The 21896-nt window shown below is 35.8% G+C and overlaps 1 protein-coding gene and 2 pseudogenes across 4 annotated transcripts in view; 1 reads left to right on the plus strand and 2 right to left on the minus strand.

Annotated features, from left to right (window-relative positions):
* Ttc27 (tetratricopeptide repeat domain 27) overlaps positions 1 to 21896 on the plus strand; it is a 158583-nt gene that overhangs the window by 18678 nt on the left and 118009 nt on the right. For 3 of the 4 annotated variants that reach the window (XM_026386889.2, XM_026386815.2, XM_026387053.2), the window contains 4 exons: positions 10353 to 10517; positions 12703 to 12836; positions 19287 to 19399; positions 21463 to 21529. In XM_026386889.2, coding sequence (XP_026242674.1) covers positions 10353 to 10517; positions 12703 to 12836; positions 19287 to 19399; positions 21463 to 21529 — 479 coding nt within the window. The remainder of the gene's footprint in view (positions 1 to 10352; positions 10518 to 12702; positions 12837 to 19286; positions 19400 to 21462; positions 21530 to 21896) is intronic. The other variant, XM_026386977.2, reaches the window with a different exon arrangement.
* Positions 5075 to 5688, minus strand: LOC113194620 (DNA damage-inducible transcript 3 protein pseudogene; annotated as a pseudogene).
* LOC144249842 (DDIT3 upstream open reading frame protein pseudogene) lies at positions 5604 to 5708 on the minus strand (annotated as a pseudogene).

Below are 21896 nucleotides of genomic sequence, written 5' to 3' on the forward strand. Positions count from 1 at the left end.
ATTGAGCCTGTTGTGCAATATTTAGGGAGAAGTTGGAGAATTTCCTCTAAGGAGCAATGTTGGTACCTAGAAGTATTTGTCCTCCATTTCAATAGCAGTTTTTGTCTAACTTCTGAAGCTGGGTTTTTCAAAAAGTCAGATATTTTAGAAATTATGAGAAAATTGATCCTGTAGAGATACGTATGGAGCTGAATCTTGCTCAGCTGGGCATTCTCTTCAAAATGAAAAATGAAGTGGTACTGGATAAAATCTGGATTGGATATACCTATTGCAGACTCATTGTTTTCCTCAGTACAATGAAAACTGGGTAGAATGTTTTATCCCAAGCATGCTATTAAATATTTTTGAAATGAAGTGATATACATTCCATAAACAAACTAAGTGTGAGGGGACAAGCTTCTTGTTCATGAAATTAGGTGAATTTTTGAAAGCCAAGAATGAATTGAATGTCCATAGTAGTAATGGGAAGCAAATTAGATTTTTCAGAGGTTAAGGAAATCATTTGGAAGTATATGGCATAAGAATTCAATCCATTATTTAATTTTATAAAGAGGTAGTTATATAATACTGCATAGGATATTATTTAATTACCTCTGCTTCATTGTACTTTTATGGAAAATTGGTTGTTGAAAAAAAGCAAGGTGTAACTGGGAGGTTTTTCTTTCTTTCTTTCTTTCTTTTTTTTTTAAAGGAAATCACGTGGTGCAATTACTATATATATAAAACATTACGTTCTTTCCATATTACGCCAAGTTATATTTGCATACATGAACACATCTTTCCCATATCTCGGTGACTAATCTTTATAATAATGACCCATATTAAAAAGTAAAAGAAGGCTGGGTTGACTCAGTGGTAGAGTACTTGCCTAGCATACGTGAAGCACTGGGTTCAATTCTCAGCACTGCATATAAGTAAATTAATAAAATAAAGGTGTCAACAACTAAAAAAGAAATTTATTTATTATTGTTTTTAGTTGTTGATGGACACAATCTCTTCCATTTTATTTATTTACTTTTATATGATGCTGAGTTCAAACCCAGGGTTTTGCATGTGCTAGGCGAGCACTCTACCACTGAGCTACCACCACCAAGCCCTAAAAAAGAAAAAAAAAAAGTAAAAGAAAAACTTCATCCTTATGCATCTTTCTTTTAATTTCTTTTTTCTTTTGCTATTGGGGATTGAGCACAGGGTGCTTTATCACTGAGTTACATCCCCAGCCTTTTTTACTTTTTATTTTGAGATAGTTTCAATAAGTTGCTTGAGGCCTTGCTAAGTTGCTGAGGCTGACCTCAAACTTGTGATCCTTCTGCCTCAGCCTCCTGAGTCTCAAGGATTACAGATATGTGCCACCATACCTGGCACATATTTTTCTTTTTAAAAGGTAGGAACCAGATGGTATGTAATTTTATTCTTAGATTTAAAATTAAGTTCTAAAACAGAAATAGTTAACCAAGATATCTGGAAAATATGACTCTATGTGACTCATTCCCCAAGTGGCCTCAGTTCTTTTCTGCAATATATTTCAGCATATCATTTGCTTTGCCTTGTGACTAAGAATTTTTTTTATGTTGCTGTTCTAGGCTAATCAACAACATTTTTTATTTTATCTAGTCATAAATTGGTGACTAGACATAATTAGACATTCTGGCTATGTCTAACGAGGTCTGTAGATATTATTAAACTATGATATTTCATAAATAATTTTATTTTTAAAATGTTTTGTTCTGGGATTTGACCCAAATATTGACCAAATAGTCATAACTGAAATGCTGTTCGAGGTCCATTATATTTGAAATGTTACCCTTGAAGGGTCATCAAAAAGTTGGCAGGGTTTTTTTTAGTGTATGAAACATATGCAAAAGATTTTATAAACAACTGTGAGCTTTAACTTTTTGTCCAGGAAGGTTATATCAGTATAACCTAATGAAATAGTGACTATTAGAATGTCAGCATTTCTTTGCTGGTCTGATCACAACTGTGATAGAAATAGGTTAGAGTCTTCAAAAAAATATTTTCCTCAGCATTGTCTAAGGCATTCTTTTGAATGTCATACTAAATGGAACCACAATTCTCTAGAGACTACTTAAGGGCCCAATAATTTATTGTGGGATTTGATACTGAAAACGTGTTCCATATAGTGCATAAAGTGGAATATTACAGCTTAGCCACTTGGAAATGAAGTCATAAAGTCACTTAGAGAAAACAGGTTAAAATGTTTTGTCAGTGTGTTCTGCTTTGACATCTCTAGGCATCTGTGTGACTTTGAGGTTAGATTGTTTCCACATTCAGAGTTGTTCAAGAGCTTAGTATCTTGGTGACTGATGTATACATTGATTTGTTTTTCATAAATTTGATACTTAGAAATGAATGTTATTAAATGTACTACATATATGATTATCTGTAATTACAATTATTGGTAGGGGTTTCATTTTAACATAGCATTAAAATAATCTCATGAGAAGAGATTTTAATCCAGAAGGTCATGAATATTAATTTCCATGAAGAACCTACAGATTTATTACAATAATAAATATATATCTATTGGGTCAACATGCTCCTCTTTTTATTGAAACCTTGAGTCATCCAAAGCTTAAAACTTTGTGTTCATAGTTGACTCACTTTTTTCCATCACTTCTGCATATCTAGCCAGTTCTTAAATCTTATTAGTTCTTCCCTAAGGGTTCCGTATCTATCCCTCTTTTTCATTCCTAAACACTTATCCTGGTCTGAAAGCTTTGCTTTGGAAAGGCCCTTTAGAGATCATCTTGTCTAACTAACTCATCTGACAAAGAATCAAGACTCAGAAGTTACCCAAGCGCCAGAATTATGTCCTGGAGTTTCTGAGTCCAAGTCCTGTTCACTCTTTCCATTACAATTCTAAGCTAATCGGCAGTGTAGTAACCAGTAATGATAATGCAGCTAACATTTCTAGGGTGTGTACAACTGTTCTGAATCTTTAACTAGTTTATTCCTTATAACAACTCTGTGAGGTAGAACTGAAGGTGGTATAGTGTGCCTGTTTTTTTTTTTTTTTTTTTTTTTGAGATGGGATCTCACTGTGTTGCTCCTACTTGGCCTGGAATTCAAGATCCTCCTTCCTCACCCTCCCAAAGAGCTGAGCTTTCAGGTATGTCCCACCTGGCCCAGCTTAGCGTGCCATAATTATATATATGTAAATAATTTATTTTGGTCGTAGATGGACCCAATACCTTTATTTTATTTATTTATTTTTTATGTGGTGGTCGAGGATTGAAAGCCAGCGCCTCACAGGTGTTAGGCGAGCACTTTACCACTGAGCTATAGCCCCAGCCCTTTAGTGTGCTTTTTTTTTTTTTTCAGTACCAGGGATTGAACTCAGGGACACTTGACATTGACCCACATCCCCAGCCTTATTTTGTGTTTTTATTTAGAGACAGGGTCTCATTGAGTTGCACTTTTGCTGAGGCTTGCTTTGAGTTCGAGATCCTCCTGTCTCAGCCTCCTGAGTCTCTGGGATTACAGGCATGCGCCACTGCACCTGGCAATCTAACGCAATTCTAAGAACATATAGTAACTTAATAGATGTAGTTAAAGGTTATACAGATGGAAGAGAGGAAAATACTTGGGAAAGAGAGAGGCAGGAGAGGGATAGAAAAATTGAAGGGATCAGCAGTAGGAAATGAAGCTGGTGATGCATAGAGGTCAGAAGGAAGAGGATTTTTTGGGGGGTATAAATTAGAGTTGGTTAATGCTTATTTGAAATAAGGGTTACTTCTTTCCATTTGTTTTCAATTTTTAGGGAATACTTTTTTCGTTTATTTCTTTAATTTTTGGATATGTAAAACAATTACATCATTCTAGAGTCAAAACTACATAATGAGGTGTATTTAGAGAAGTCTCCCTTCTGTTTGTTTCCCTTCTACCCTGTTCTCTCTTTCTCCTTAGTTACCGGTTTTATTAATTTCTGGTTTAGTCTAGACTCCACCCCTACCCCCGCCCCCAATGGAATCTTTCTGTGTTGCCCAGGCTGTCCTTGCTTCAGCTTCCTGAGTAGCTGAGACTACCAGAATGTACTAGTAGTACTGCACTTGGCTTATAAACTTCTTTATTTTTAACAGCTGTACAATATTCCAGTGTGTGAATATTTTATAATTTTTTTCACCCAGTCCTCCATTGACAGGAGAGCTTTGGACTGCTTGTAATTTTTTCCTGCCATGTTTAGTGAGGCAAACAGGACCCTTTGGTTCCTTTGAGTGGCAAAAGCTGCCTCATCTAATTTATACCTTTCCCTTTTCCTACTGCAAAGTTTTATCGGAAGGACTAGTTCTACCCCATCCATTCACATCCAGTTTTCCTGCTACCTGAGTATGGTAGATCCCAGTGACTCTGGAAGCTAAGGCAGGAGGGTTGCAAATTTGAAGCCAACTTAGGAAGATCCTCTCTCAGATTAAAAAAATAAAAAGATCTGGGGATGTAGCTCAGTGGAAGAGCATCTCTGGGGTTAATCCTTAGTACTGAAAAAATAAAAAATAAAAAGTTTTTGTGGCTAAATGAGGTCAGGTCAGGTTAAAGAACTTTGTTTTCAGAGCTTTTTGGATGTCATTACTGTTGATAAGGGTTTTGGACCTATAGGAGAATCAAATAAGCATCATCTTATATATGGATGACAGGTTAGTCTTCCTTTTTTAAAAATTTTTAAAATATTTATTATTTAGTTTTTCGGTGGACACAGCATCTTTATTTTATTTGTATGTGGTGCTGAGGATTGAACCCAGCGCCCCGCGCATGCCAGGTGAGCGCATTACCATTTGAGCCACATCCCCAGCCCAACAGGATAGTCTTGATAGTGAGCTTACTTTGTACTTTTTTTTTTTTGCTCATAGAAAGTCTTTAATGGATATGGACAGTTAATAAATAAATGTATTATCTCTACATACAAGCTGAGACCCTTTCCTTTTTTCTCCCCCAATCCTTCCCCCTACTGGACATGTGATTGAGGGTTACATCATTGACACTGGTGTGAAGGTGGTCAGTGGCCCCTTCAGGGTAAGGTAGGGAGTGGCCCCAGTTGGGGAGTGATGGTTCCAATTGTTCAGGCTTGGTGTAGATTAACCATTCGGTCAATTAGAGCATGGCGTGTGGCTTCTACTCCCTGAGCCAGGCGCTCTGTTTCCTGCTTGAGCCGTTCACTTTCTTCAGTTAGCTGTGCCACTTTCCTTTCATTCTCTTGTTCTTTTTTCTTCATACGTTGCTTTCCAGCCCGAGCTGGCCACAGGCCACTCTGTTTCCATTTCCTAGTTTTTCCTTGGTCTTCCTCCTCTTCCACCTGAGCCAGGGAGCTCTGACTGGAGTCTGGAGAGCGAGGACTCTGGGAGATGCTTGTGACTTCTGTTGGTTCTGGCTCCTCAGCCAGCCAAGCCAGAGATGCAGAATTAAGAGTGGTGAAGGTTTTTGATTCTTCCTCTTTGTTTCTAGGGGGTGAGGTATAAGTCCCCCCATTTTCATCTGAAGACAGAACCTCCTGCAGATCCTCATACCAGGCTTCCAGCTCCCAGCTGGACACTGTCCCCAAGGAGAAGGGCAATGACTCAGCTGCCATCTCTGCAGTTGGATCAGGTTTTTCAGCTGTGGTGATGTATGAAGATACACTTCCTTCTGGAACACTTTCTCCTTAGGTTCTGGAACTGATTTTGGCTCTGTGGCTGCTACCCACTCATCTTCAACATGATAACGTCTGCGTCTTACACCCAAGCTTCTGACTTACTTTGCACTTTTGATGTTAAAAAGAAGTGCCTCTGTGAACCTTGAAGGCTAGTATCATTTGTCTGAAGGCCTGAAGGAAGGTCATTGAAGCTAGAGCAGAGAGAGAACTATGTGGGAGATAGAGGTCAAGGACTGTAGGACAGGATGGGGTGTGCTTGGGAATTTGTCTTTATCCTAGCAGCAGTGAGAATTTGTTAATGGTTTTAGGTAAGGTGGCCTTGATCAGTTTTATTGATGATTGTGCCGTAAACTTCAGTTGTTTCTGTTTTTATAGTAGTTGCTCAATAACTATGTATTGATCAAAGAAATCATGTAATTTTTTGCTTAAGATCATACTTTTGTTAGTTTATTTGTACCAGATCTTATAGTGGTGTCATGGTGACTCTAGTTGTAGTCTGATCAAGTTATCAGCTATCATGTTTCCTCACTTTGTGAGTTTAGATACGTTTTGGACTATTTTGCATACCTACCTTTGTTTCTGAATCTGTCTTTATGGAGAGCAGAACGCATCTGAAAATAGTTCTTTGCTTTTGTTTATGCATGTCTAGATAATATTCATGAGATTCAGCTTCTTATGGGAATGTCAATTGGATAACTTGGATAATCATTGCTTTTGGTGAAACAATGATTTTTCTATCTTTTCATTGTTCTTTACTCTTCAGATTTTTGCATATATTCATCAGTAGATTAATTAATATTGGAAAATGTTTCCTCTGAATACTTGGGGGTTACTAAAGATTGAACCTAGGGGTGCTTTACTACTGAGCCATGTCCCCTGCCCTTGCCATTTTTTTTACTTTGAGATAGGCTCTTGCTAAGTTGCCGAGGCTAGCCTTGACCTTGTGATGTTTCTGCCTTAGCCTTCTGAGAGGCTGGAATTATGGGTGTTGTAACACCATACCTGGCTTCAACTCCTATTAATCAGAAATTTCAAAACTAGATAAATGCCTCAACTCTTTCTTAAAATTTATTTGTTCAGTGACTCAGCTTTCTTACTTTCTAAACTTGAAAGATGGACAATCTTTTGAAGTTTGAAACTGCAAAGTTAGGTTGCTGCCTTTGGCTCTTTTACTATCTGCCTGTGGGCAATGTTATTCTTTCTGCTTAGGGGAGGCAAAACTCAAAAGTTATGTTTTTGTATACTATAAGTGATGTAGCAGTTACTCCATAAGTTTATCATCTTGGTGATAAACTCTGTGGTTTTGTTTGCTTGAAGATGTTATTATTTGACCCTGCCTCTGAAAGCATTGGCTAAAAGTTCTAGGTAGCACCATGAAGATAATCATTGTTTTCTCTTGATTCCCTTTGTTGGTGTGCAGAAGTCTAATTGCTTTCCCTTGTGAGTAGTACATCAGTTTCATTTTGTTATTCTGAAGATTTTGGATTTGTGATTCTTTCACTTGACTATGCTAGGACTAGGGATGGATTTCTCTTTATGTATGCTCAGTTTCCCAAGTGGCTGGAATTATAGACTTGTGCCACTGTGCTCGGCTTAATTTTTTATTTCTTATTGTTTATTAAACATTTCATGTACTATATCTTGTAATTTCAGATTCTGAAGGTTCTTAGGGGCTGTTTCTCTTTTGTTTCTGCTAACTTTCGGTGTCAGTACTTTATTTTTTAGGTTCTATGGCTTTTTTTTTTTTTGGTTTTCTTTTCTATGAGCTAATGTTTCTTGGAAATTTACCTGGGTAATTCCTTTTTTTTTTTTTTTAAGAGAGAGAGAGAGAAAGAGAAGTTTTTTTAATATTTATTTTTTAGTTTTCTGTGGACATAACATCTTTATTTTATTTGTATGTGGTGCTGAGGATCAAACCCAGCGCCCCGCGCATGCCAGGCGAGCACGCTACCGCTTGAGCCACATCCCCAGCCCCTGGGTAATTCTTTGAATCCCGATTGAAGTTGCATTGTTTCAGAAGAGGTTTGGCCTTTGTTTCTGCCACTTTTCTGGGAACCTGTATGCTTAGCTTGAGAAATCATGGATTATGTAGATACCTGAATTTGGCCTACAGATTTTTGTGACAGCTGGGTTATTATTTTGGTTCTTAGGATGAATCTTTTTTTTTTAATATTATTTTAGTTGTTGATGGGCTTTTATTTTATTCATTTATATTCGGTGCTGAGAATCAAACCCAGTGTCCCACACATGCTGGGCAAGCGCTCTACCACTGAGCCCCAGCCCCAGCCACAGCCCTTAGGATGAGTCTTTTTCCCTTCTCACAGTGCTGCTTGCCGTCCGTCCTTTTTGTGTGGCAGCCTTATCTCTATTTTAACTGTACACTGAAGGTATAATTCTCTGGTTTTCAGCCTTAGGAGTAGAGCTCCTGGATTGCTTACTTTGGGCGGGTCCAGCCCTCATCCCTCATCTTTGAGGTTCCTTGTAGCTGTAGAATGGAACCCTAAGGTCCCTAGGGTTTGGCAAATGGCTTCAGGGGAAAAAATGGTTGCACTGCATACTCACTTCCTAAGGTTGTATTTTTATTTAGTTTTTGTTCACTGAAGAATACTTACTTTAAGAGCTGGGTATATAACTCAGTGGTAGAGTGTCTGCCTAGCATGTACCAGGTCCTGGTTTGAGTCACAGTAATGGGAAAAACAAATTACGTATTTTGTAATGACCATTTACATAAAAGTATATAGAAAACTTAAATTTAGCTTTTTAAGTGTTTTTATTAAAGGCAGTATTTTGTTAAAGTATTTTATTAAAGGCAGTATTTTAGGAGGCAGTTGACTGTACTGCTGGAATCTGCAGATTAAGCTACTTCTTTTTTTTAATATTTATTTCTTTTAGTTGTACATAGTACCTTTGTTTAATTTATGTATTTATTTTTATGTGGTGCTGAGGATTGAACCCAGGGCCTCACATGTGCTAAGTGAGTGCTCTACCGTTAAGCCTCAACACCAGCTCCTAAGCTACTTCTTAAAGTAGACAAAACAAGAAAAAAAAATGAGGATCTATTTCCCTACTTTATTTAATCTGACAATAGTTGACTCCTGAATACATGTGCAGAGAAAGCATAGGAGTACAGGGTCACAGCCAGTTGTACTGATGATATATACATATATATGTGGATAGGTTGGTAGGAATTTATGTAGGTATGTAGAAGGAAAGGTAGATACATAAGACCAAATTTATGCATTTATGTGACTTATTTTTTGTGTTATTAAGACAGTTGAATTTGGTAGTCTTCCCTAGACCTGTGTAATTTAAATGCAGATATGGCCTTTTTGTGATATTTGAAAGAGGATTTTTAAAAACCTTGGCTTACCTTCACATTCCTTGATTTTTGTATCCAGAACCTGTTGTAGGAGATTGCTTTATTGTTATAGACAATGAAACAAGATTTTGTCACTTTCTAATTGTGCTAAGGTCATAGAACATTATTTTATTTATTACAGTAATGTCTGGATCCTCAGAAATAATGAGCAGAACAAGTTATGAAAGTTAAGAGAAAGCAGCCCTCACGAGAAGCATTGGGTATTATTAGGTTCAGCTTTTTGTAAGTTGACTTGCATGGATGAAATCTGTTGAGGGGTTTTCACGGTGAGAAGTTCATGTTTGAATGCCTATGTGTCTTTTGAGGTGAGACAAATGTATCTTGACTTGTTTTCAGAGACCAGAGATTCTATTTTAAGGAACTGGCAGGAAATAGAAAAACACTGTCTTTGTTTTTCAGGTCCATTTTAATTTTAGTTTATGGTAGGACAAAGGGGTATCTCTTTCTTTGCTATAAGTGTTTTGCTGTAGCCAAATGGCTCATTGATGAAGTACACCAGGCTTTTGCAGCATCACCTCTACACTTCTATCCTCCTTCCAACTCCCTGAAGTACTTTTTCTATTCCTTCATTGTGCATTCATTCTTGTAGACTGCTTGGTGAAATGCTGACTATTCTAGTACTATAAACAATGTGAAGGATGGCTTCTCAGGGATATTGTAGTAGGGAATTCTGGTTTTGGGAATCAGTTGAATGAGTTGTTCTGTTAGACTTCTTTGTAACCTGGTGTGTGGTGTTGTACTATCTCCTTTGTTAATTTTGACAGTCATTTTATTTCAAATGCTTACATTAGAAGTTGTTATCTCCCATTTTTTCATCTCAGGTGTTTAGAGAAATAGGTCAGAATTTGACAGTGAAGACAATATTGATTCATTCTCTATCCTATACTTGTAATTGTCTTAGATGTATATGGATGTATATATGATTCCTCTTTTCTTTTAAGGGAAAAAATTCTTAGGTATACTTAGCTAACCTCCCCTTCATGAGATTTTCTATGTTCTTTACAGATTCATTCAGTACTCTGAGTGAGTACCACCTTCTTTGCCATATTTTCGTAGCATGATTAGGAGAAGCATTCTAAGCTAAAGACCAAGGTTATGATCAGTTCTCCTAGGACTTATAGAATAAAAGAAGCAATGTGTATAATGTTCTTAGCTGCATATTTGGAGTGTATAAGTGCTCCAAGAATGCTAGCTCTTATTATTTTTATGTTGCTTACTTTGCACATTTAAAATTCTTCAAGAGCAGAAGGTATATAATATATTCTTTAATATTGTAGGCTCAACATTTTATTTATTCTACTTTTCAATATTTCACCTTTTGTCTTGCAGTGATGAAACTAGACAATTTGTTTGTAGGTGATTCGGGGCATTATTTGGCTATTCAGTTCCATCTGGAATGTGCATATATATTTTTATATTATTATGAGTATAAAAAAGCAAAAGATCAGTTCAATATTGCTAAAGATATCGGCAAGTTGCATATTGATTTGACAGGTAAGACTTTACCTTTTGTGAATAATTGATTTTATTTTTATAATAAAACCAGTGTATACATTGTCAGTTTTGCTGTATGCTGTATTTGATTTTCTATAGCTTGTTCTTTGCCTTACAAAAATAGATTTTAAAGATTTTATTTAAAAATTTATATTTTTAGGACAAATTTATTTTCTTGATAAAATTTATTCCCATTTATTGTTTTAATCTAGTTAGATACCTGTTAGTAATACATAGCAGCCAGGCAGCTCACAAATAAACTTCGACCACTTGGTGCTGAGTGTGGGCCTCCAAAGGCCTCTCCTGACTCCCAAGTTCAGTTTGGCCTTTCTGCATTGCCCTTTCTTGTAAGTGCCAACTGTTGTGCTTGTTTTGTACTCCATTTTGTATTACTCAAGTGTGTGTGTGCAGCCCAGGACATTCTACCACTGAGCTACATCCTCTGTTTTTGTTTTTTTTTAACTGGGGATTGAACCCAAAGGTTCCTTACTCCTGGGTTGTATTCCTAATTCTTTTTATTTTTTTATTTTGAGACAGGGTCTTGCTGCTTGCTTAGTACCTTGGTAAGTCTCTGAGGTTGGCCTTGAACTTGAGAGCCTTTTGCCTCAGGCTTCTCAGTCACTGGGATTACAGGCATGTAATCTCATTTTGTATTCCTTATGAGAAGATGTGTTTTCAGTGTCTTAGACCATTGTATGGCATGTAATAGGCATTCAATAAGTACAGGTTGAATTAATGAGTGAATTATAGAATTTCTCCTAAAACCTGTTTCTTCTGAATGCCAAATAAGAAACATTGCTTTCTTTTTTTAATCACTGTATCCCTAATCTATGACAATATGATTGGCATTCAGTATTGAATAAATTAATTAAAGTCAGAAATCATCAATCAGTCACCTCATTTATACTGTTGAACCTTGATTGAGCATTCCAGGATGTGATTGCCTCTGTATTTATTGAAATGATTGAACCTATTTGTACTCCCTAGGCTAGGAACAAAGTCTAAGGCTCAGTTTTAACCAGAAAATTTGGTGTTTCTAATTGAGCTAGTGTATCCTTTAGATATGAGTTAAATATGACTTTGTGGGCTGGTTTGGGATCTTAGCCACCTTTTACATTATTTGTGGGGGAAAGGTTATTTCATATCCAGCTTATAGCTTTTGGAACAATGCCATGTATAAGTTGGAATCTTGTCTGTATTTGAAAATATAGTTATAAATAATGTAACTTGTAAGGTTAGTTTTCAGAGGTTGTTTTCAAATATTTTGGTCCTAAGGAGGCTTTCTGGGGATTATATTAAGAGGTTAATGATGTTGTACTCTTTATGTTCAGCTTTAACTATTGGTATATTTATGAGCTAGTTTTTCATATGTTCTTTTTCCAAATTGGGGTGAAAAGCTTAAAAATATAAATGTGGTGTTCACAAATACAAAATGAGAATCAGTCTTTTATTTTTTTCCCCACTTAGCTATAATCTTATTATAAAACAGAAAGCTGTGTTAAAGCATTTTTGGTGATGATTTTTGGCATAATATGTTTAAAAGGTTGATACATAACTTAGAGCTAGACTCTTTACAGGATAAAAGCCAGACTTCTTAGATTGGTCTTTGTAATCAAGGGTCTTTGTAATGTGATATTTTCCAGAGAATGGATCTTGGAATTTTTGCTTCTCTTAAAGTGATCTGAAACAGCTCTGCAGCACATTATTTCAGAGACATTTAAGGAAATTTTTGGCCTATATAAAGCCAGATAGAGTACTAGACTGGGAGATTTAGAATCCAAAGATTCTAACTTTAAATTCTAGCTCTGATATGGAGAAGTCCTGTAATCTTAAATAAGTGAATATACCTGAAAACCTCCTTCTTTTCATCTGTTCTTAGGGATAATAATAGTTTCTCTACCTACAATACTTAATGAATTACTCATTTTTGAGGAGGGAAGTAGTTTGATGTAGAAATGAGTGTGGGGAATCTAGTGGCAGAAATCCTGAGTCTGAGTCCTGGCACTGTAGCTGATCTACTGTATAATTTGATGTCATTTTACATCAGTGAGCCTCAGATTTCTCTGATGTGACCTGGAGAGAACACCTCGTAAAGTCTAAAGCACTCTGAAAACATTATTCTTCATGATTGTACTGTGGATCTCATTGATAAATCTGTAGATACAATTTCATTTTATTTTTTTAGGTGCTTTGGGAAAAAGGACACGATTTCAGGAAAATTATGTGGCACAACTGATTCTAGATGTAAGAAGGGAAGAGGATGTCCTTTCAAATTATGAGTTCAGTCCATCACCCACTCCTCAGGAACACTTAACCAAGGTAAGTTGGATTTTAAGTTATTAAATTCAATTAACATCTAAGTCTAATAGTTCCAATAGATGAGTACCATGGAAACACTGAATGGGTGGGATTAGATTTCATTTTGTCCTCTCCAGAGCCTTTTCAAGGTAGTTGGGAAGATCCTATGTTGGAGCTTTTATTTTTTCACCCTTAAGTAGAGATAAATTTTTCTTTGATTTTTATTCTCTTTGAAGCCCATATTTTGCTTCTCTTTCTTCCAGAGCCAGCATGCAAATTTACCTTGAGTACAGTGACCACTAAAATTCTATTCTGTGCTGAAAATAATGCCAAAGGGAAAGGTTAGGGATGAGTGAGAAAAGTGGCAGCAGTCGTTAATCCCAGGGAAGGCCTCTGAAGAGCTCATGTGCCTTCTGGGCCTGTTCCAAGTACACTGCTTGGTTGTGTGCTAACTTCAGTGAGTATAGCTACTGATTCTAAGAAGAGAATGAAGGAAGGAAGGGAGAACTGTGGGAACTCAGGAATCAAATTACACAGGGTACACTCTTCTACCTGAATGATGTAGAGCCATGACTGAGCGAATATGTGTACTGCTGTTTGTCGATGCTCAAAAGTAAAGGAGCTGTACTCATACCTACTTCCATCCATTATTTCTTCCTTAAATGTATAGGATCCTCTTCAAGCCCTCCCCCGAGCTTAGGTTAGCTGTAGTAAGCCTGACTTTTAGGTCACAGAGTAGCACCTTTGAAAGGAGATCTAATTCTTAAATCTAAGCATCTTAATCAGTAATACCTTATTGTTTGTTGGTTTTTTCATTATGTTCTTCTATTGAGAATTGTCTCCTGTGGTGATAAACAGGATATGATGACTATAATAAGGAATGTATGAACTACAGTGTATAAGTTAATACAGAATTTATGTAATATTTTTATATTTGAAATAAAATACATTCATATAATCTTGTTATCTTGTTAATTACAAGTTAAAGGTGGAAAGTATAAGTTGAGTTATGTAGGTATGATGAAAACATTTATTCTCATGAATGGAAGATAGAATTGTTTGTGTTCTGATAACATTATTTGATTATAAAAACTGTGTATTTAATAACTATTCTTCTTCAAGGAACAAAATGAAGCATTACTATACCAAATATAGTGAATCCAAAATATGTCCTAATTATAAATTTATAGTGTGAAAATATGTATCTTAGAATTAGGAATATGAAGTAATTTTATTACCAGGAGGAACATAATATTTTCCCTTTGGGGTTTCCTAGATTTGTAGTCTGTCATTAATGAAAAATTAATAAGACTAAAGCTACTGGATATCAGGGTTCAATAAGCCAACAACGATATGCAATCCTACTATACAAATCAAAAGACACAATCTCTGTTCTTCAGTAGTTCACCTGTGGGATGGAGAAGAAGGGAGAATAAATTAGAAGTGTGAATTCACAAAAAAATAGAAATATACATATGCTACCACAGAGAAGAAATACACATTAAATGCTGAATATGGTATGTCCCACATACTGGTAGTAGATTATGTGCTGATTTCTTGATTCAATAGAATGTTTCAAGGATTGAGTGGGAGTAGGGTAGAACAATAGTTAAATATGGGGGACCTGTAGAACAGATAAGTTGGTACTGTAGCGGACTCATTTTAATTTCAGAAGAGCTAATGAGGAACATAGAGACTCTTCAATGAAGATTGAAACTATTTTGATCATTTCTTTGTATCTGGCAAATATGTGATCCCTATTGCTAATATTGATAGGCTCAGGTCTTGTGTGATGGAGGCAAAGAGACTGGGTTCCTCACAGGAAGGGGCTGGTGAGCCCCTGGGAAGGTTACTGTATTATTTCCTCATTTGTTTTTCCCACTTTACATTTTGTTAAAGTATCAGTTTAGATATATGAGATACTCTATGAATGTATTATTAAACACTGGGTACAGAAAAGAGTTGATACAATATTGTAAAGATATAAAAAGGTAAGAGTTGTGGGGTACTCTAGGAATTCACTGGCTGGTATGCAGCCATTAGCCACATGTGACAATTGAATACTTGGAGGTTTGCTGGTCCCAACTGAGATGTGCTGTAAAATATCTATCAGAGAGCAGACGGTGTGAAAAAAGAATGTATAGTATATAATTAATAATTTTATATTGGTAATATTACAAGGATAGTATTTTCTATGTATTAGGTTATCTTTTTTTTTAACATTTTATGTATGATGATCAGAAAATTTCAAATTACATGTTACTCCATTTAACAATTCTGAAAGGCCTCAGGTGAAATGAATGGCCACCAGCAGGGTGTGCTGTACACCTGCCAGCCTTGCCTTTAAGGCTGCTGCTCTTCAGGGAGGAACTTTTTCATTGGGGACTGAGGAGTGGCCCCACGTTTTGTATTTTTCCAGGTCCTCTTAAAGCCTTGTAGGTCAAAGTGAGATCTCCAGTGAGGGTGAGTCCGAGGGTAGGCAGGGATAGGTGCTTTGGCCTGTGATTCAGGGAGTTGAAATGCTTACCTTTTCCCCATTTCTAAAGCTTGATTTCTTAGCCACAGATAAATTTCTAGCCTTCTGAAACTGGGAGTTTCTGTCTACCTCCCTTTGGCTCCCAAAGTCTTCCTTGTTTTAGCTTTATATGTGTTGAAATAGAAAAAAATTAAATCAGTGTATTGAAATACTTTATATAAAATACACCTATTTTAAATACAGTGTGATGAGTTTTGAAGAACACATAGGACCATGTAGTCCTTGCCATAATGAAAATGCAGATTCATTTTCATTACCCCAGAAGTCCCCTCACACTGCTTTGTAGTCACTTTCTCTCCCACTGATCTATTTTTTTTTGTCACAAATTTGCTGCTTCTAAATTTTTACATCAATATAATCATGTAGTTGGCTTCTATCCTTTTTCTTTTTTATTCTTTAATTCTTTTTTTTTAGAGAGAGAGAGAATTTTTTTTTTAAAGAGAGAGTGAGAGAGGAGAGACAGAGAGAGAGAAATTTTTAATATTTATTTTTTAGTTCTTGGCGGACACAACATCTTTGTTGGTATGTGGTGCTGAGGATTGAACCCGGGCCGCACGCATGCCAGGCAAGCGCGCTACCGCTGAGCCACATCTCCAGCCCGAGAGAATTTTTTTAAATATTTATTTTTCAGTTCTTGGCAGACACAACATCTTTGTTGGTATGTGGTGCTGAGGATCGAACCCGGGCCGCACGCATGCCAGGCGAGCGCGCTACCGATTGAGTCACATCCCCAGCCCTCTTTAATTCTTTTTTCCCCTGTACTGGGGATTGAACCCAAAGGTTTTTCACCACTGAGCTGTAGTCCTATCCCTTTTTATTTTGTGACAGGGCCTTGGCAGGTTGCTTAGGGTCTCACCAAATTATTGAGGCTGGCCTCACACTTGGATCCTCCAGCTTTTAGCCTCTGAGTCCTGGGATTAAAGGTGTGAGCCACTATACTCGGCTGTATCTGGCTTCTTTCATTTAGCATAATGTTTTTGAGATTTATCCATGTCATAATAACAATAGTTAGATCCCACTTATTGCTCAGTAGTTTTCATTGTATGGGTAACTGCCTTTATTTTTTTAGCTGTTGATGGACACCAGAGTTGTTTCTAGTAGCTATTATGAGTACAGCAGTTTGGAACATTTGTGTGTAGTCTTTGAACAGTGTTTAGTTCTCTTGGGTAAATACTAGGAATAGAAGGGATGGGTTGTGTGGTAAGTGTATTTTTAACTTTGTGAGAGATTACTAATTTCTTTTCCAAAGTAGTTGTCCAGTTTTACTTTCTGCCCATCAGTGCTGGAGAGCACCAGTGGGTCTCCCTGTTTGCTCGTAGTTGGTGGTGTCAGTCCTGAATGTTTGCCATTCTGATGAGTTAGTTTGTAGTTTTATCTCATTGTGGTTTTACTGGTTTTGGGTGATTCATTTTTTAAAGAATCACTTTTATTGAGGTGTATCTTACAGAAAAGTTGACCCATTTTAATTATACACTTCAATATTTGGCAAAGAAATGTATATGCTTACTATACAGATAAGATAATCCCATTGCTCTAAAGAGTTGTACAGTGCACCATTGCAGTCAGCCCCTCATTTCTCTGGTCCTGAACAACCATTGTTTTGCTCTCTGTGACTACAGATGGTTTACCTTTTCTGGAATTTCATATGAACATAATCAGACAGTATGTACTCTTGTATCTGGCCTCTTTTTCAGCATTTTTTGGGGATTTATCTGTATGATTGCATGTGTCAGTAGTTCCTATTGCTGAATAAAATTCTGTTGGTTGAATATAGCATAATTTAAAAAATCTATCTGTTGACAGACATTTGGGCTGTTTCCAATTTTGGACGATTACAAATAAAACTGCTGTGAACATTTATGTGCAGATCTTTGCATAAACATATGTTTTCATTTCTCTTGAGTAATTACTTAGTAGAATTGGTACCTCAAATGGTAAATGTATAAGAAACTGACAAAGTCTTTTCTGTGGTGTATCATTTTGTATTTCTGTCAGCAATGTGTGAAAGTTCTAATTGTTCCAGGTCCTTGTCTACATTTACTATGTTAATTAAAATTAACATAAATTAAAAGTTAATTAAAATTAACTTTTTAATTTAGCCATTCTAATATTTATGTATTACTAGTTTATTCTGATTTAATCGGTATTTCTTTTTTTAAAAAATTTTTAGATGTTGATGGATCTTTATTTTATTCATTTATTTATATGTGGTGCTGAGAATTGAACCCAGTGCCTCTCATGTGCTAGGGCAAGCACTCTTACCACAGAGCCACAACTCTAGCCCGTAATCAGTATTTCTTTGTTGATTACTATAGTCAAGAATTTTTTTTTGTGTGTGTGTGTACTTACTGGTTATTTATATAACATCTTTTCTGAACTAGCTATACAAATTTTTTGTCCATTTTTTAATTAGGTGATTTTTCTTCCTCATTGAGTTCCAAGAGTCTCCCTATTCTGAGTATAAGTACCTTTGCACATATGTGTTTTATCAGTACATTCTTTGAGTCTTAAGCTTGGCTTTCCATTTTCTTAATATTATTTTCAAAGATGAGAAGTTTTTAATTTGATGAAGACTATTTTATAGAGTTTTTCTATAATTGTTTATGTTTTTCTTACATGTCTTGGTTAAGGACGACTGTCTACCCCAAGACTTTTAAGATTTCCTCTTATGATTTCTTCTAGAAGTTTTTGTTTTCCCCTGTTTTAGCTTCTATATTAAGGTCTGTGATCAATTTTGACTTATGTGATATGAGATAAAGATGGAGGGTCATTTTTTTCCAAATGGATATCCAGTTGTTCCAAAATCATTTATTGAAAATATTTTACCTATTGAATTACCTAGGTATCTGTATTGAAAATCAACTGGGTCTAAAATTTCAGACTGCATTCTCTTCCATTCATTTATATATCTACTTTTATGTCAGGACCACACTGTCTTGACTGTAGAGTAACTCCTGAAATCAAATACTCTCTTGCAGGGGCTGGGGTTGTGGCTCAGCGGTAGATCGCTCGTCTAGCACGTGCGAGGCCCTGGGTTTGATCCTCAGCACCACATAAAAATAAATGAATAAAATAAAGGTATAAAAAAAGTACTCTCTTGCAGGTGCTAGGCAAATGCTTTACTACTGAGCCACATCCCAGCCTTTATTCTTTTTAAAATTGTTTTGGCTAATCTAGGACTCTTCCATTTCTATATAAATTTTAGAGTCAGTTTGTCAGTTTGATATTTCTGTCATTAATATCCTATTATTTGTAACACAGGTCACAGCTGATCACACTATGTTGAGAAATGGAGTTAGGGAGTTGATGTTTTATGTTAGAAATTAGAGGCAGAGAGAAAGACCAGGTTTTAAATCCTGATGCTGCCACATACTTTGTGACCTTGGATCAGCTTCTTAAAGTCTCTTGATTCTTTGTTTTCTTATCTATACATGGGAAAAGAAATACATATTTGTTTATAATTCTTGTGAGGATGAATAAGCAAATGTTTGTAAAATGACCAGCAGAGGAGTTTTTGTATAGTAGGCTTAGTCAAGGATAGCTGCTATTCACTGTTATTTTCTTTTTTGAGAGTGGAGTCTCTCACTGCATCACCCAATCTGGTCTCTAATACATGGACTCAAGTGATCCTCCTGCCTCAGCCTCCCTAGTGGTCAGCAGAATAGGTGTGCATCATTGTACCCAGCTATTCCCTATTATTGTTATTGTTAGTGCATTCTTGGGGTGTAGATGATACATCTTCCCTTTTACAAGGTAAATTATTCCCAAATATGTATTTTATAAGAAACATTCTACTGACCATATGTAGACATTATGTAGTCGTTAACAAAAATGAAAGTTACTTTTATCCCTCCTAGTCACCTGTGACATACAGTCCTGTTAAGTGAATAAAATTTTACTTTTTGGTATAAATATTTTCTTTTGTATTCCACCAGAATCTTGAGCTCAATGATGACACTGTTTTGAATGAGATAAAGTTCGCAGACTGTGAGCAGTTTCAGATCCCTGACTTATGTGCTGAAGAGCTTGCTATTATCCTTGGAGTCTGGTAAGTTGATGACTGGCTTGGTTACCTCACATGTTTGTTTTCGTGGGTTTGGGGAAATTTTTATTCAAGAAGGTCACAAGATTTTTGGATAAATAAGGTATTTGGTAAGTGCTTATGAAGATAGGAAATTCTTGGGCAGCCAATTAAAGAATTAAGAGATTAGGAATCTCCTGTTAGTTGTATACTCATTCTTTTCTTTCCTTTATATGTAGAATTTGGGTAAAATTAATTTTTAATATTATAGAACCTTATACATAGTGGAAATATTTTTAAAAAAAATATTTTGAAATAAACACGAAAAAAAAGTTGCAATGGAAGGGCAGTGCAAAAAACTTTTGAGAACAAGTCCTTGAAAAAATTTAGTGTTTTTCCAACAAATACTAATGTTTTTGTACATAGCCACAATACTGCTTTCAAAATATGAAAGTTAAACCAAGTGCCATGGTACATGCCTATAAACCTAGCAACTCAGGAGGCGGATGCAGGAGGATCACAAGTTCAAGGCCAGCCTCAGCAACTAGTGAGACCTTAACTCAAAAAAAAAAAAAAAAAGACTGGTGAAGTGACTCAGTGGTAAAGCACCTCTGGATTTAATGATCAGTATCAAAAGAATAAAACAAAACAAAAACAACTGAAAGTTACTATTTATACTTTCTAATCATTTAATTTTCAGACCTCATTCTGTTTTTGCCTTTGTCTTGATAATCTCCTTTAGAACAAATGATCTAGTCTAGACTGTACATATTCCTTTTAGTTGTCATGTGTCTTTAGTTTTTGTCAATCTGCAATAGTTCCTCATATTTCCTTGACTTTTATGATTTTGACACTTGAAATTTATAAGCCAGTTATTTTGAATTTCCCTCAATTTGAGTTTGTCTGATTTTAAAAAATGATTAGATTCATCTTATACATTATTAGCAGAGATCAGAGATGTAAAACATTATGGTTCTCCTTGCATCCTAGGACCTGGAATATAATTTTTATTTGTCCTGCTCTTGGTAATTTTCACTTTGATCACATGATTAAAGTGGTGCTTACAGCGTGGCACAGGCCTATAATCCCACTGACTCTGGAGGCTGAGGCAGGCCAGGAGGATTGCAAGTTCAAAACCAGTCTTAGCAATTTAGCAAGGCTCTAAGCAGCTTAGTAAAACCCTGTCTCTAAATAAATAAAAAGGGCTGGGGATTTATAAATAGGGCTGGGAGATGGCTCAATAATTAAGTGCCCCCCAATACCAAAAAGAAAAGAAAAGAAAAGAAAAGAAAAATAAAGTAGTGCTTGCTGTGTTTCTTCTACATGAAGTTACTCCTTTTTTATTGGTACCAGGCACTTAACCACTGAGCCACCTCCCCAGCCTTTTAAAATATTTTTATATTTTATATATGTATGTGTGTATATGTATATGTATACATACATCATATATTTATATATACATATTTAATCTCATGTTTTGTAGGCCTGTAAGTCAGCTGCTTCATTTTGTTTATTTTTCAGTTTTATAAAAGTGGTGATATTTTGACAGGTAGTTCTGTGCAATGTCCTTTTTTTTTTTTCTTACTGTGTTTTTATGATTTATGTCATTATCTGTAGCTTCAGTTTAATTTGAAGTGTAGTGTCCCTTTGGATGGATAAATCATAACTTGGCATTTTCCTTTTGGACATTTGGATTGTTTTCATATTTTTCTTGTTATATGGATATTTATGTATGTCATTTCCTGGACCCCCATTCATTATTTCTCTGGGCTTTCTATCTAGTATGGAATTATTGAGTTGAGAATATGTGAATGTCACTTTACAAGATAGTGCCAAATTGTTCCCAAAATGCTTCTACTAATTATATTTTTATTAACAGGGTTTTAGAATTCATATTGTTTTCCATCTTTGACAACTGCTTAATTTTTACTTATCTAGTGTTATAATAATATTTTTTGTGCCTAAATTTAGTAAATAGGAATGTGTGTTCAAATAAATAAAACATAGCTATTCATTTTGCTTTTAAAACTTTCATTTCTTTATCTGCAACATGCAGTTTAGAATTTATATACTTTTTTTTTAATTCAAAGCACAAATTTTCAAAAGAATAACCCAGTGCATAAGCTAACTGAAGAGGAGCTGCTGGCATTTACATCAGTGAGTAATGTTCTTTTCCTTTCCATTTTGTTCATTTTCCTTGTAAATTATTTTGCCTCTGGTATGCTATTGCCTTAGATTGGTCGTTTTGAAACGCTGCCACCTAAGGGGAAGAAATCCATATCATTTTAGTTTCCAAGCTACATTTCTTGCTGCTGACTTAAGCATAACCATTTTTCTTTGTACTTGCTTAGATTTAAAGACCGGGACCAAATATTTCTTGTTCATTTTTTAATCCCAGGACCTATTCCATTATCTTGCATATAAAAGATGCTCAATAAATATCTGTTGAACAAATTTATGAAGTAGCAGGCACAGGACAATCATGCCTATGACTGAGGGCAATGGATGCCTGCATGGGTGAAGT

This window comes from Urocitellus parryii, chromosome 12 (genome assembly GCF_045843805.1).
Source record: "Urocitellus parryii isolate mUroPar1 chromosome 12, mUroPar1.hap1, whole genome shotgun sequence".
Taxonomy (NCBI): domain Eukaryota; kingdom Metazoa; phylum Chordata; class Mammalia; order Rodentia; family Sciuridae; genus Urocitellus; species Urocitellus parryii.